This window comes from Nicotiana sylvestris, chromosome 7 (genome assembly GCF_000393655.2).
Source record: "Nicotiana sylvestris chromosome 7, ASM39365v2, whole genome shotgun sequence".
In the NCBI taxonomy this organism is placed as follows: Eukaryota; Viridiplantae; Streptophyta; class Magnoliopsida; order Solanales; family Solanaceae; genus Nicotiana; species Nicotiana sylvestris.
Genome location: NC_091063.1, coordinates 138699253 through 138712102, shown reverse-complemented (window position 1 = coordinate 138712102; position 12850 = coordinate 138699253). Strand labels below are relative to the sequence as shown.

Genomic DNA, 12850 nt, shown 5'->3' with positions numbered 1-12850 from the left:
CCATGTCTATTTTTTATCACACACATCTATTGATGTAGCACGTCACAACGTATTTTATATCGTAAGTGATGCTTCAGTATTAGTTTTTACATTGGTTATGAACCTACTATAACTATCATCCTTTACTAGTTCTTGGAACCAATAACACCTGTGTGGGGTTACTAAATAAAAGAAATAAAAAAGGAAGAAAACAATGATTGGAGGAAATAAGAGGCAATAGTAGGAGGCAACAACAAATTGTTTTACAAATTGTAAAACTAATTTCCTAGTTGATTTCTGATTGTGACCAGTATATGCAAATTGCAAATTTACAAGTTGAATAAATCAATCTTCTGATTGGTTGGAGAGTGCGGCAACTTTTCCTATAAATTGAAGTGTTTCGTTCAGTTTCAAACACACCAAAATCAGAGAGCACAATAGAGCGTAGAGAGAGTAATTCACAGTTTGTAGTTTGTGAGACAAATAGAAGGTGAGATTAATATTATAGTGAGGTGTTTAAAATAAAAAGTGTTATTTCTTTTGAAGGTGCAGTGGTCTCTTGACACTACCAAGTTGTAATATTATAGTAGTATTATATTACTCACCTCGCGTATTGTATTTTACCCCGTTAAAAGATTTGGTGTCATTTTTACTCTCTCGTATTATTATTATTATTTATCGTGGATATTATTCCTGAGCGGGATATTATTTTTTCACAACAATGTGGTATCAGAGCCATGACGAGTAATAATCCGTTGTGTTTTCAATAACTCCATCTCACAAAAGATAATTATGAAAAATGGTATCTACGCATGAAAGTCATTCTTGGCTCCCAAGATGTGTGGGAAATCATAGGCAGAAGGTATGCAAAACCCGATAATGAGGAAGCTCTACCTCAAAATGAAAAAGATACTTGGCAAAGATAAGGAAGAAGGATCAACAAGCCCTCATGGTCATCCACCATTGTCTGGACGATGCCATGTTTGAAAAGGTGGCAGATGCTACCACCTCAAAGAAAGATTGAGAGATTTTACAAAATTCTCTTCAAGGAGTTGACAAGGTGAGGAAAGTAAAACTTCAAACTCTAAGGGCTGATTTTGAAGTTTTAAAAATGAAAGAATACGAATGCATTTCGGATTATTGTTTAAAAGTGAAGGCTATTGTGAATCAATTAAGAAGATACGGGGATGACATAGAAGATGTCTGTGTGGTAGAAAATATCCTTCGCACTTTAACACTTAAATTTGATTTTGTGGTGTGTGCTATTGAGGAGTCTAAAGATTTAGACTCTATGATGGTGGATCAATTCGAGAGTTCTTTACAGGCCCACGAAGAAAAGATCAAAAGGAGAGAAGAAGTGTCATTGGAGCAACTTCTTAAAACTCGGGCATCTTTCAAGGATTATGGAGGTGAAAAGATCTATCGAGGAAATGGACGGGGACGAGGCCGTGACAGTCATGGAAGAGGAATAAGTAACGGTAAAAACATCAAAAATGAAGCTAAAATCCACCAAACATTCAGAGGCCGTGGTCGTGGACAAAAAGGAGGAAGAAGACGTGGCTACTACCAAGAAAATAATGGACAAAGGTATGACAAATCAAAAATTGAGTATTATAATTATCGTAAATTTGACCATTACTCTTGGGAATGTCATAACAATGTTGAAGAAAAAGCTAACCTTGTTGACAACAAGAAAGAAGAAGACAAGTCAATATTATTGCTGGCACTCAGGGAAGAAGACATGGATGATTGTAGCTCGTGGTATTTGGACAATGGAGCAAGCAATCATATGTGTGGATGAAAAGAGAAGTTTGTGGAGATCAATAAAACGGTGAGAGGTAATGTGTCCTTTGGAGATACCTCAAAGATTCAAATCGAAGGGATATGTGCGATTCTGATCTCCTGTAAAGATGGTAGTCACAAGCTAATTTAAGATGTTTGATCATGCCCAAATATGCCTTATAAAAAGGACTAAGCGGACGTTGTAAATATATTCCGGTTAACAAGTCCGGAGTCGAATCCCACAGAGAACTAAGGCTTAGCTACAGTTGTTCAATATCGCTAAGAAACATAAGTCCAAACAATTTCCTAATTATAAAAATTATAATTTTTATTTTTATCTAATTAACTAACAAATATTAGAAAGCAGTAAAATTATCAATTAACAAGGATAAGGATTGAGACAAGACTAAGGAGGTTAAGAGTTATGATTTTTCCTATTGTCGGAATTCTTTCCGCCACGTTTTCTATAAATTTGCCTAAGTTTTCTCTACCGATTATGAGCACTCTGAGTGGTGTAATTCTCTCCCGAGTAACTACCACAATTTACTAGACATATTCTCCCGAATTATGCTAGCTGGCATTAAGTACGGCTCACTCGGATCGCACCAAGGTTTCTTTATCCCTAATCTCACCTTTATACCCTCCGTATTGATTCCTCACATACGTTAGGAGTGATGTTGTTTAACAACTACCTAAATATACACTCTCTCCTGAGTAATACACACTAAATAGGCACAGTTGATTGAGAGCTCTTCAACCAACCACAATAATAACGTAGTTGAACAAATAGATAAATACTACAGCAAATCTATATTAACGTAACAGGAAAATCATCCTCCAATAGGTTCCATCAAAACCCTGGATAACAAATTAGCTATTCATAATAATATGCATAACTACAATATTAGAATTCATAATCAATAATGGAAATAGGAAGAAGAAAGTGAAAAATTCGTAGAAAAATTTTCCGCCTTGCTCATAGTGCGTTCTTGCCTCCTTAGGTCGAATCCTCTCAAATTTGTACAATCTCAGTCTCCCTTCAAAATTGGTGTATAAATAATGTGTAGGAATAATACCCAAACGAAATAAACAAATCCAAAACCAAATAGAAGATAAACAGACTTTAAAAATCCGGAACATACTCGCCAGAGACCTCGCCTCGCAAGGCAAAACGCACGCTCCACCTCGCGTTAGGCCTGGCGACGCAAGCTTTAACACGAGCTTTACCCTTCGCGTCCCCTGCTGCTTCACATTATTTTGATTTGCTGCCTAACTTCAATTCACGTTGTCTCCTCCTTGTTTCTTTTTCAATTATTGATTTCTCTAGTGCTACTTGCCTAACTTCTCTTTCCAGCTTCATTCAATCACAACTATTCCAGGTGAGTTCTCTTAAACTAATTATAGCTTTTTCGTTAGTTTCTCCTTTTGTATGTATTATCTTTCTACTCCAATTTCTTTTGTGCACTTTGATCCAAGTTTCATCTTTAACATACCTATACATAAAATAAATTTAATTAAGCACAAATATAATATAGTTTAGCATTAAAATATTTAAAATGTAAGGTAAATAATGTACTAAAATATAAAATTATAGCCAAACATCAATATTTATTATGTGCCAAAATTAAAAAGTAATATTTTGTGTTTGGGCTAACTTTTTGAAAAGGAATATAACATCCACATGAAAAATATGCATCTTTGGCTTAGAGATTCAAGTGGAATTCTAATTGCTAAAGTGCACATGGCAAAGAATAGATTATTTTCTCTGAATCTTAAGACAATTGATATAAAGTATTTGAAGGCTAATGTGCAAGATGAATCATGGTATTGGCATATACGATTTGGGCACTTAAATTTTGAAGCGCTCAAATCAATGGGAGAAAAGAACATGGTACATGGGATACCATCAATCAACCATCCAAATCAATTGTGTGAAGCTTGTCTTCTTGGAAAACATGCAAGGAAGAGTTTTCCCAGGAGGCCATGTCAAGATCAACCAAGCCGCTCCAGCTTGATTACACTGATGTATGTGGACCAATAAATCCACCTTCCACTGGTAAAAGTAAATACTTTCTGCTTTTCATTGATGACTTTAGTAGAAAGACTTGGGTTTATTTCTTGAACCAAAAATTTGAAGCTTTTGCTGCTTTTAAAATTTTAAAGTACTTGTGGAAAAAGAAAGTGGCTATGAAATAAAAGCTTTAAGGTCCGATAAAGGAGGCGAATTTCCTTCAAAAGAATTTAATGACTTCTATGAGTCTCATGAAATTCGTCGCCCTCTAATGGTACCTTATTCACCCCAACAAAATGGAGTTGCAGAGAGAAAGAATCGAACGATTCTTAATATGGCTAGATGTATGTTGAAAGCTAAAAGTATGCCTAAGGAATTTTGGGCAGAAGCTGTTTCTTGTGCAGTTTATTTGAACAACAGGTCTTAAACAAGAAATGATAGAGATCAAACCCTTCAAGAAGCATGGAGTGGAAGAAAGCTAAGTGTTAAGCACTTGAGAATCTTTGGGAGCATAGCCTATACTCATGTGCCACAGTAAGGGAGAGCAAAGCTTGACGATCGAAGTATCAAACATGTGTTTGTTGGCTATGATACGAGTTCAAAAGGCTACAAACTATACAACCCAAGTAGCGGCAAGGTGGTGCCAAGTCGCGATGTTGAATTTGATGAAGAATTGGCATGGAATTGGAAAGCTCAAGAAGAAACTTCATATGATTTTCTTCCATCCTTTGGTGATGAAGAAGAACCAGAGACTATGGAACCTATGCAAGATACAACTCCATATCCTTCTCCAACCAATATTGCATCTCCTTCTTCTCAAGAAAGTTCAAATGAACAACCACAAAGGACGAGGAGCATTCAAGAGCTCTATGATGGCACGGAAGAAGTTACTAATTTTGATTTTTTATATTGCCTCTTTGCTGATAGTGAACCAATGAACTTTGATAAAACTCTTATAGACAAAAGGTGGAGACATGCCATAGAGGAGGAGATCGAGTCAACAGAGAAGAATAACACTTGGTAGTTAACAACTCTTCCCAAGGGTGATCGAGCAATTTAAGTAGAATCAATATATAAGAAAAAGAAGAATGCTGATGGAGAAGTGGAGAGATACAAAGCACGACTTCTGGATAAAGGCTACAAGCAAAGGCAATATGTTGCCAAGAAGAACGTAGAGCTCAAATATGAGAAGTCTCATGATCAAGTTGCAGATATCTTTATCAAGCCTCTTAAGTTTGAAGATTTTCAGAGGTTGAGATCAAATTTTGGAATGAAAAAGAAAAATCAAAATTAAGGGAGAGATTTGCGGGCTCACTAAATAAAAGAAATAAAAAAGGAAGAAAATATGATTGGAGTAAATAAGAGGCAATTGTAGGCGGCAACAACAAATTGGTTTACAAAATGTAAGATCAATTTCCTAGTTGATTTCTGATTGTGACCAGTAGATGCAAATTGCAGATTTGCAAGTTGAAGAAATCAATCTTCTGATTGGTTGGAGAGTGCGACAACTTTTCCTGTAAATTGAAGTGTTTTGTTCAGTTTCAAACACACCAAAATTAGAGAGCGCAATAGAGCGTAGAGAGAGTAATCCACAGATTTGTTACACCCCATGTTTTCGTGCGCAAACGCATGTTGTAAGTCAATTAATGTAAGTTCAGAAATGAGATCATCCTTGAAAGTATATAAAGCAAGTTAATCATATTACCTTGGGGGTTATAAATATTTAAGATCATGTATAACAAGTACCAAGATGGTTGGAAAGGCTTAGAAGCTAAACAAATTAAAGAAAATAAGTTTCATAAAAAATCGATAAGTTTGGAATGTTATAACATGCACTTTAGGGTGAGACTAGGGTTCTTAACGTGATAAGAAAGTTATGTTATAAGTAATTTTATGTTTATGATAGCCGTGAGTTATATTTTGAAGTCAAGTGGGTTGTGGAACAAAAGTTGGCAAAGGTCATCACAAGTTACATTCATAAATGTGCTAAATATTAGGTGAAATGTAGTGGAGCTTTTCTCCCAATATACTTGTAATTATGTGATAATCTACATACAAAAGTGAATATCTACAAGTCTAGTTTCTATCACATTAAACGGTTTGTCGATACGACATCGGAGTAGAGAGATATTTGCAGTTTCGCGAGACTGCACAGATTGCATAGCTGACAAGTAGGTGTATCACTAAAGCTTTTTGAGCAACTCATTTCATGTATAATATGAGATCTTTTTGAGAGATATTATATACCAAATTGAAGGTCTTGGAATCTAGTTTCCAACTCACTTAACCGTTCTCTCATACGACACCCGGATGAAAGGTTATAAGCATTGGAAAAAGGTCCAATGTTAGGGTACAAAGTAGCACCTTTTTGACTTTTCAACAAAATGGGATATTACATCTCTTATCTCGTCTATTTCCCCATTTTTCCAGAGAGCATGACCAAATAACATCCCTAACCTTCCCCTCAAGCTCTCCACAAGGTTTTTCAATAATTATCATCCAGGGCACGAAATCAAGTAGCGATAATATTAAAACGATCCCTACGACGTAAGTATCGCTATATTGCCTCTCTTTTTCTTTATAGTTTGAGTTTTGGAAGGTATTTAATAGTTAGGAAAATGCTTTATTTCTGTATTTAAGCTTTTAAATATGAAGGAAAGTTGATAAAGTCGATTCCTAATAGCTATAACTCACGGGACAGTGATCGGAAGTCGTGAGTTCGAATTATTCGACTTGTTGTGGGCTATTTTTGGATTGTTTCGTGTTGCTTTTGTGCTGTATATTTTGCTTCTGTTTAATGGAGTTTTTGAGTAGAAATCTTTTTTATAAACAACACATAATGTATAAATGGTGGATTAGTCGTTCTTTGTAACATTTTTGGTGTGTTTGACACTACTATAGTTGTCGTTTTGGATATGAAGTGATTGGGGTATATTGGGCTGTTGTAAGCTAAGTGTAACATGGATTTCAACTTTCATCAACTGTAGGAGGTAATTATGTTGTGTTATTACTTCTTATTAAGGTTATCTTGACAATCATTAAGTTAAATGGATGGACTAGAAATGAACTAGTGAATAAAGTTTTTAATTGAGGATAATTAGAGTTGTGGATTGTTTTACTTTTTATAAATATATGGTAAAAGGATTGAATCATTGATGAATGAATTCATTATCATGTTAATTATACTATTAAGTTAAAGTAAATAGTCTATAAGGGATGATATGGGGTATACAAATTCCAATTGGAGCTTGCCGCTCGTCGTGAAATAGTTGTGACTTGTTGTTGTTCTATGATATCTTGTTATTAACAATTATGTATAGTTGGATTTCTCTGGTCATTGTTCTTGGTATATGGTAATGAAGGAGACTCTTGTTACCGGGGAGATGCTGCCCAAATTTAAATAAATGAGCTACTAGTTTAAGTTGCTGACATAGCCTTTACTCAACATTGATTTTGAATCTCCTTATGCCATGGTAGATTGAGTTAAGTTGTTTGAAGAATTACTTGGAAGGTATTAAGGACTCAATGGAGTTAAGGTATGTTAAGGCTATCCATTCTTTCCTTTTGGCATGATCCATATGATACAAACGAAAAAGCAAACGTGCAACTTTCACAAATGACTCTATCCATAGAAGTACGAGGGGTACGTATGTTCTTGTTTCCTCATGTGTCCTATTATTATATTTTCTATTCATGGGTCTCAGATAATATATAAGTTGATGAAGTTTATTTCATGATAGTAACCGAAGGCATAATGATCTTATGATATTCCGAGAGATCTTATTGACTTACTACAGTATGCATTGCATTCATTTATACATGTACATTGACCCATGATCAGATGGCGTTATATACGCGTATATTATATGTATATGGGATATGGGAAAAGGTTACAACATTATATATGCATCATCATCTGATCAGCTGGTATACATTGATGATTTCGCCCACAGTGGCTGAGATGATATGATGGGATGCCCTTAAAGGCTTGATGATGTTATATATGCATATACCTATGCATGGTATGACATTTATACGTACGTGCATGACATTATAAATTTTTCATGATTCACAGAGCTATTCAGAATTGCAGGTTGAGTTTTTTTACTTCATGTTTCTTTCATGTCTTTTATATATTGCTTTCATGCCTTATATACTCGGTACTTTATTTGTACTGATGTCCCTTTTGCTTGGGAACGTTGCGTTTCATGCCCGCAGGTCCCGATAGACAGGTTAAGAGTCCTCCTAGTAGGCTATCAGCTCAACGAATGGTGTTGGTGCACTCACTTGCTCCAAAGTTGCCTATTTGGTCAGTATGATTTGGACATATATTGACTGGTATGGCGGGACCATGTCCTGACCTTTATGATTTTTATGTACTCTTAGAGGCTTGTAGACAGATGTCATGTGTATGAATACTTTTACGGCCTTTTCGGCCTATGTTTTGAGTGTACAAATGTTCATGTCGGCCCTATAGGCTCATATGTCACATGTATAAGTTTCTATATCATGTCGGATCGTCCTATGTCTAGTATTCCATTATGTTTTATTCTGGTTATCTCATGAAGGCCCTTTTGGACCATCTACCCATGATAGTATGATAAGAAGGATACAGTATGTTGGTACTCGGTTGAGTTAGGCATCAGGTGCCCATCGCGGCCCTTCAGTTTGGGTCGTGACAAAAGTGGTATCAGAGCAGTTCAGTCCTAGGGAGTCTACAAGTTGTGTCTAGTAGAGTCTTGTTTATGGGTGTGTTGTGAACCACACTTATAAGCAAGAGGCTATAGGATATTTAGGACTGTCACTCTTTCTTCTTACTCTAGATCGTGTTGTAGCGCTCAATTATAAGAATTCAAACTCCTAAATTCTATTTTATTCATAATAAAATGATACCTACATCTAGAAAGACAGTTTGTAAGAGATTGAATGTGACTATGGAAGAGTTGAGTCAGAGGAACTCGATTTTGCATCATGCTTACGATGAGGAAATGTAAAGTCTTCAGTAGATCATGTGTGTACTAAGACGTGTAAGCTTCTTGATAAGGATCCCTAAGGCATGAATATCGATCCACCAATATGGTAAAAAGCAACGAGAGAATCAAAAGGTAGATACAAGTTTCAACAAGTAAAAGAAGCGAGGTAAGAAGGATACGAGGTACCCAGCTAGTGAAGATTATCGGTATTTACAGTTCAGGCAGAGAAATATAAGCATTCTAAATTTCTTTCAATAGTAACAAAGATATATCCAACTGGCCACACCCATCTCAGTTATGCCCTATGGGAGCTAACAGATATAGTTTAAGAGAATAATGAGATATCAGGATCAAGATGGGGTTAGACTAACCCAAAATGGTGGAATGATTGTTAGCATTAGATGAAATTTTTGAAGGATATTGCAAACGTGGTAATAATTCTCCTTGTGAGATACCTAGATGGTGAACTCTAAAATAGTACAGTCGGATATAAATACTAGAATGTTCAGAAAGTTCAGAAGATAAGCACTGGAATCCTAGAAAGGATGAATATTTACCTTAGTATGACTCCTGCCACTAGTAAAGAGAGAATGTTAGGCGACCCCAAGAGCCAGTGAGATGGTGCAAGGGGAGCTAAAAGCGAAAAACTGTTTCTTTGAAGTTTTCAGAATAAGGTAATAGCCAAAGATATTAGCAGGAGAATAAGAAGAGAGTAAATGAAGCATTATGAGCAAGATGTGATAAATGGGTGATAACGGCAAATCAAAATATGAAATGATGACAAAGTCTATAGTCAAGTGATGGAAAAGATAAGAGGTGATACGCCTTGAGACAATGAAATAGTATAGGCTAAAGGTCATATCCTAATTTTGAAAAATGAGTTGGTGACTCTAATGTGATTACCAGAAGGAAAAGTTAGACCCCCGGAGTAATAAAAATCAGTATGGGCTACTGAACAAGATAAACTGAACATGAATTAGGGATCACAATTGATAATAGTCGGCATTGTAAGATAATTAGAGATGGCCTTTCAGAATAATAGAATGGACAATAAAAAAATAACTTGTAAAGGTACTTCAGGAAGACTCTTCCCTAAAGCAAGCATTGTGAGCAGAGTTAAGCTTAAGGGACTAAGTGTGCCAGTTACACTAGGTGTCACCCTCGTGCATAAGAAATTCAATTACCCTTGGTATAGAAGGATTAGAAAAAGGCGAGTAAGATGTCAGTAAAGATGTGAAAAGACACCAAAGATAAAAAGGTAATATGGAATAGTAAAGGAGGAATGCTGTAAAAAGGCAAAAGGAACGAGATTACATTTGTTCAGATCCTACAGATATGTCGTGACTCTAGAACATTATGCAAGCACAACGCCGAAGAGAGGCAGTATGAGTTCCCGGTCAGGATGTTATTGATAAATAAGTGCGAATGGACACTTGATACATAAGGAGCACGTACGAGAGGTTAGTTAAGACAAAGGACATAACCCAAGAGGCGTTACATAAAATATAGATATGAGAGTGGACCAACGATTAGTCAGTAGTTGATTCAGGAAGAGCCTAGTTATTCCTAGACAAGAGGACGCAAAAAAATCAACAGATTATGCAAAATAAACATAGTGAACCCTAGCATAGGGAATTCAGTCTTGCAGATACGATATTGCAATTGTTGAAAAATTTTCAGATAGGATTTGGGGTATTTAAAGATACTATATAAGTGTTACAGAAATAAAAGAAAGATTCACTGGGGAGACTGTAAAAAAAATTCAGTTCAGAAGCAACCCTATGAGCACCAGGGCGCTGAGGTAAGTAACTAAGGATAATTATAGACGAGTAAGAACATCAAAGATTCTTTCGCATATACGATGTAATAAGCTCGCAGCTTTATAGAAGTCAAAGGGTCTCCCCTACTGCAAAGAAAGACTAGCTAAGGAAATAAAGAACAAGACTTCAACTTAAGCAAAGCGACATAAAGAAGAAATGGTATTGTAACAACAGTCTCACTACAACATTGTATGTACTCTATAAGAAAGTGGCACCTATCGTGGCTAATGAACGGGAAGAAGAAAAAAATCAAAATTGATATTCGAAACCATACGAGTTACAGGAAATTCCAGTATTCATGGGTACTAAGATAAGCCAAGTAATCATGCAACAAGTGGCAAAATGACAATGAAAAGTAACTGCTTATGTTTAAAGACAACTGAGAAGGCACGAAAGAAAATCTATGTTGCTAGCAATTAAAAGGAAGATTGCGAGTAGTATAAATAGATATTTATTGGTCGCAAGCCAAAGTATGGTAAAAGGACAAGGTTTTTGGTAGATAGGAGTAAGGATATGAAAAGGTGAGTGAGAAGGTGACAAGAATAGGTAAGGCCTCCGAATTAAGCCCATCAAAACAAGAGAGTTGATGGTTTCCGTAAGTTATAGAAAGCTCGGTACATCCTGAATGAACTCAGATGAGTCTAAGACTAGGAGCAATTAGAAGAGATGAAATTCTACCCTAGTAGTAGAATAAAGGTGTAATTGTGATAGATAAGTTGATGACATTTAGTTCGTTGATTGAGTAATGATTTAACGAGAAAATGATTTCATGTATTACACGGGATTAGTATACCCCCATAAGATTAATTACATTGGGATGCTATGAAATACAATTATTGAAGTATAGTATTGTCCTTAGGTAGATCAGGCAAATAACTTCAGATGTTCCCCGATGAGACGTGAGCCCTAATGACAATGTATTACGTAAGAGGTTTCAAGTTATCAGTGGTAGATTATGGATCAACATTAAGGTGAATCAACAATGGATGGAGAAAAGTTACAAAGTATGAGATGAGATTAGGTCATAATTCTTAAAATGAACAGTAATGAAGAAGAACTAAATGACATAAATTTATACATATAGGATAAACAGCAAAAGAGTAACTTAGAGTTGTGTAGCACACCTCGGTAATAATAAGCTGGAGTAAGTGTTATGGTACAGTATGACCTACCTAGATGCACTAAATCTATAAGGACAGATAACCAAGGCTATGAAACAAAATAAAGCAATAGTCATACATTCGACAAATTACCAAGCAAAGAACTTCAGTGTACCTATAGATGCCCAGATGGACTACTTGTCATAGTTCTGTATATGTTCACAAGGTGAGGCCTAGATATTGGCTAAAAGCCCGAGGAAAAAAAAAGATTCACATAGGCACTTACAAAGTCAGAGTCGTACATGCTGCATGATAGAAGGTAGCAACAGTTATGAGATTGGAAGAATTTGGACAACAAGTCGTGGTGTGAGAAAGAGGCCTAAAGGGGGGAATCCCCTGGCCTTGGGATTTATTCACAGAACAATTGCCTAGATGGCAAGTACAATATTAAAGTATTCACAAAAGCTATAGGTTATGATACTGATAAGCATAACAACCAACATTCGAGGATGAATGTTCCAAAGGGGGGAATGATGATACACCCCATGTTTTCGTGCACAAAAGTATGTCATAAGTCAATTGATATAAGCTTAGAAATCAGATCATCCTTGAAAGTACATAAAATAAGTTAATCATGTTACCTTGGGGGTCACAAATATTTAAGATCATGTATAACAAGTACCAATATGGTTGGAAAGGCTTAGAAGCTAAACAAATTGAAGAAAATAAGTTTCGTCGAAAGTCGATAAGTTTGGAATGTTTATAACATGCACTTTGGGGTGAGACTAGGGTTCTTAACATGATAAGGAGGTTATGTTATAAGTAATTTTAGGTTTATGATAGTCGTGTGTTACATTTTGAAGTCAAGCGATTTGTGGAACAAAAGTTGGCAAATGTCATCACAAGTCACATTCATAAATGTGGTGAAAATTAGGTCAAATGTAGTGGATCTTTTCTCCCAATATACTTCTAATTATAGGATAATCCATATACAGAATTGAAGATCTATGAGTCTAGTTTCTATCTCATTAAACGTTTTGTCGATATGATATCGGAGTAGAGAGATATTTGTAATTTTCCGAGACTGCACAGACTGCATAGCTGACAAGTAGGTGTATCACTAAAGTTTTTTTAGCAACTCATTTCTTGTGTTATATGAGCTCTTTTTGGGAGATATTATACACC

At 35.8% G+C, this 12850-nt stretch overlaps 1 protein-coding gene and 1 long non-coding RNA gene across 2 annotated transcripts; both read left to right on the top strand.

The window, feature by feature from the left end:
- Positions 1-1090: 1090 nt before the first annotated feature.
- Positions 1091-1780, top strand: LOC104220766 (uncharacterized). Its single transcript, XM_009771735.1, has one exon. It carries the CDS (start codon positions 1091-1093, stop codon positions 1778-1780), a length of 690 nt encoding a protein of 229 aa, XP_009770037.1.
- A 1289-nt stretch (positions 1781-3069) lies between these two features.
- LOC138872456 (uncharacterized) lies at positions 3070-8164 on the top strand. The gene is made up of 3 exons (XR_011400828.1): positions 3070-3140; positions 7250-7308; positions 7991-8164. It is a non-coding gene; the product is annotated as an uncharacterized lncRNA (long non-coding RNA).
- Positions 8165-12850: the final 4686 nt, after the last annotated feature.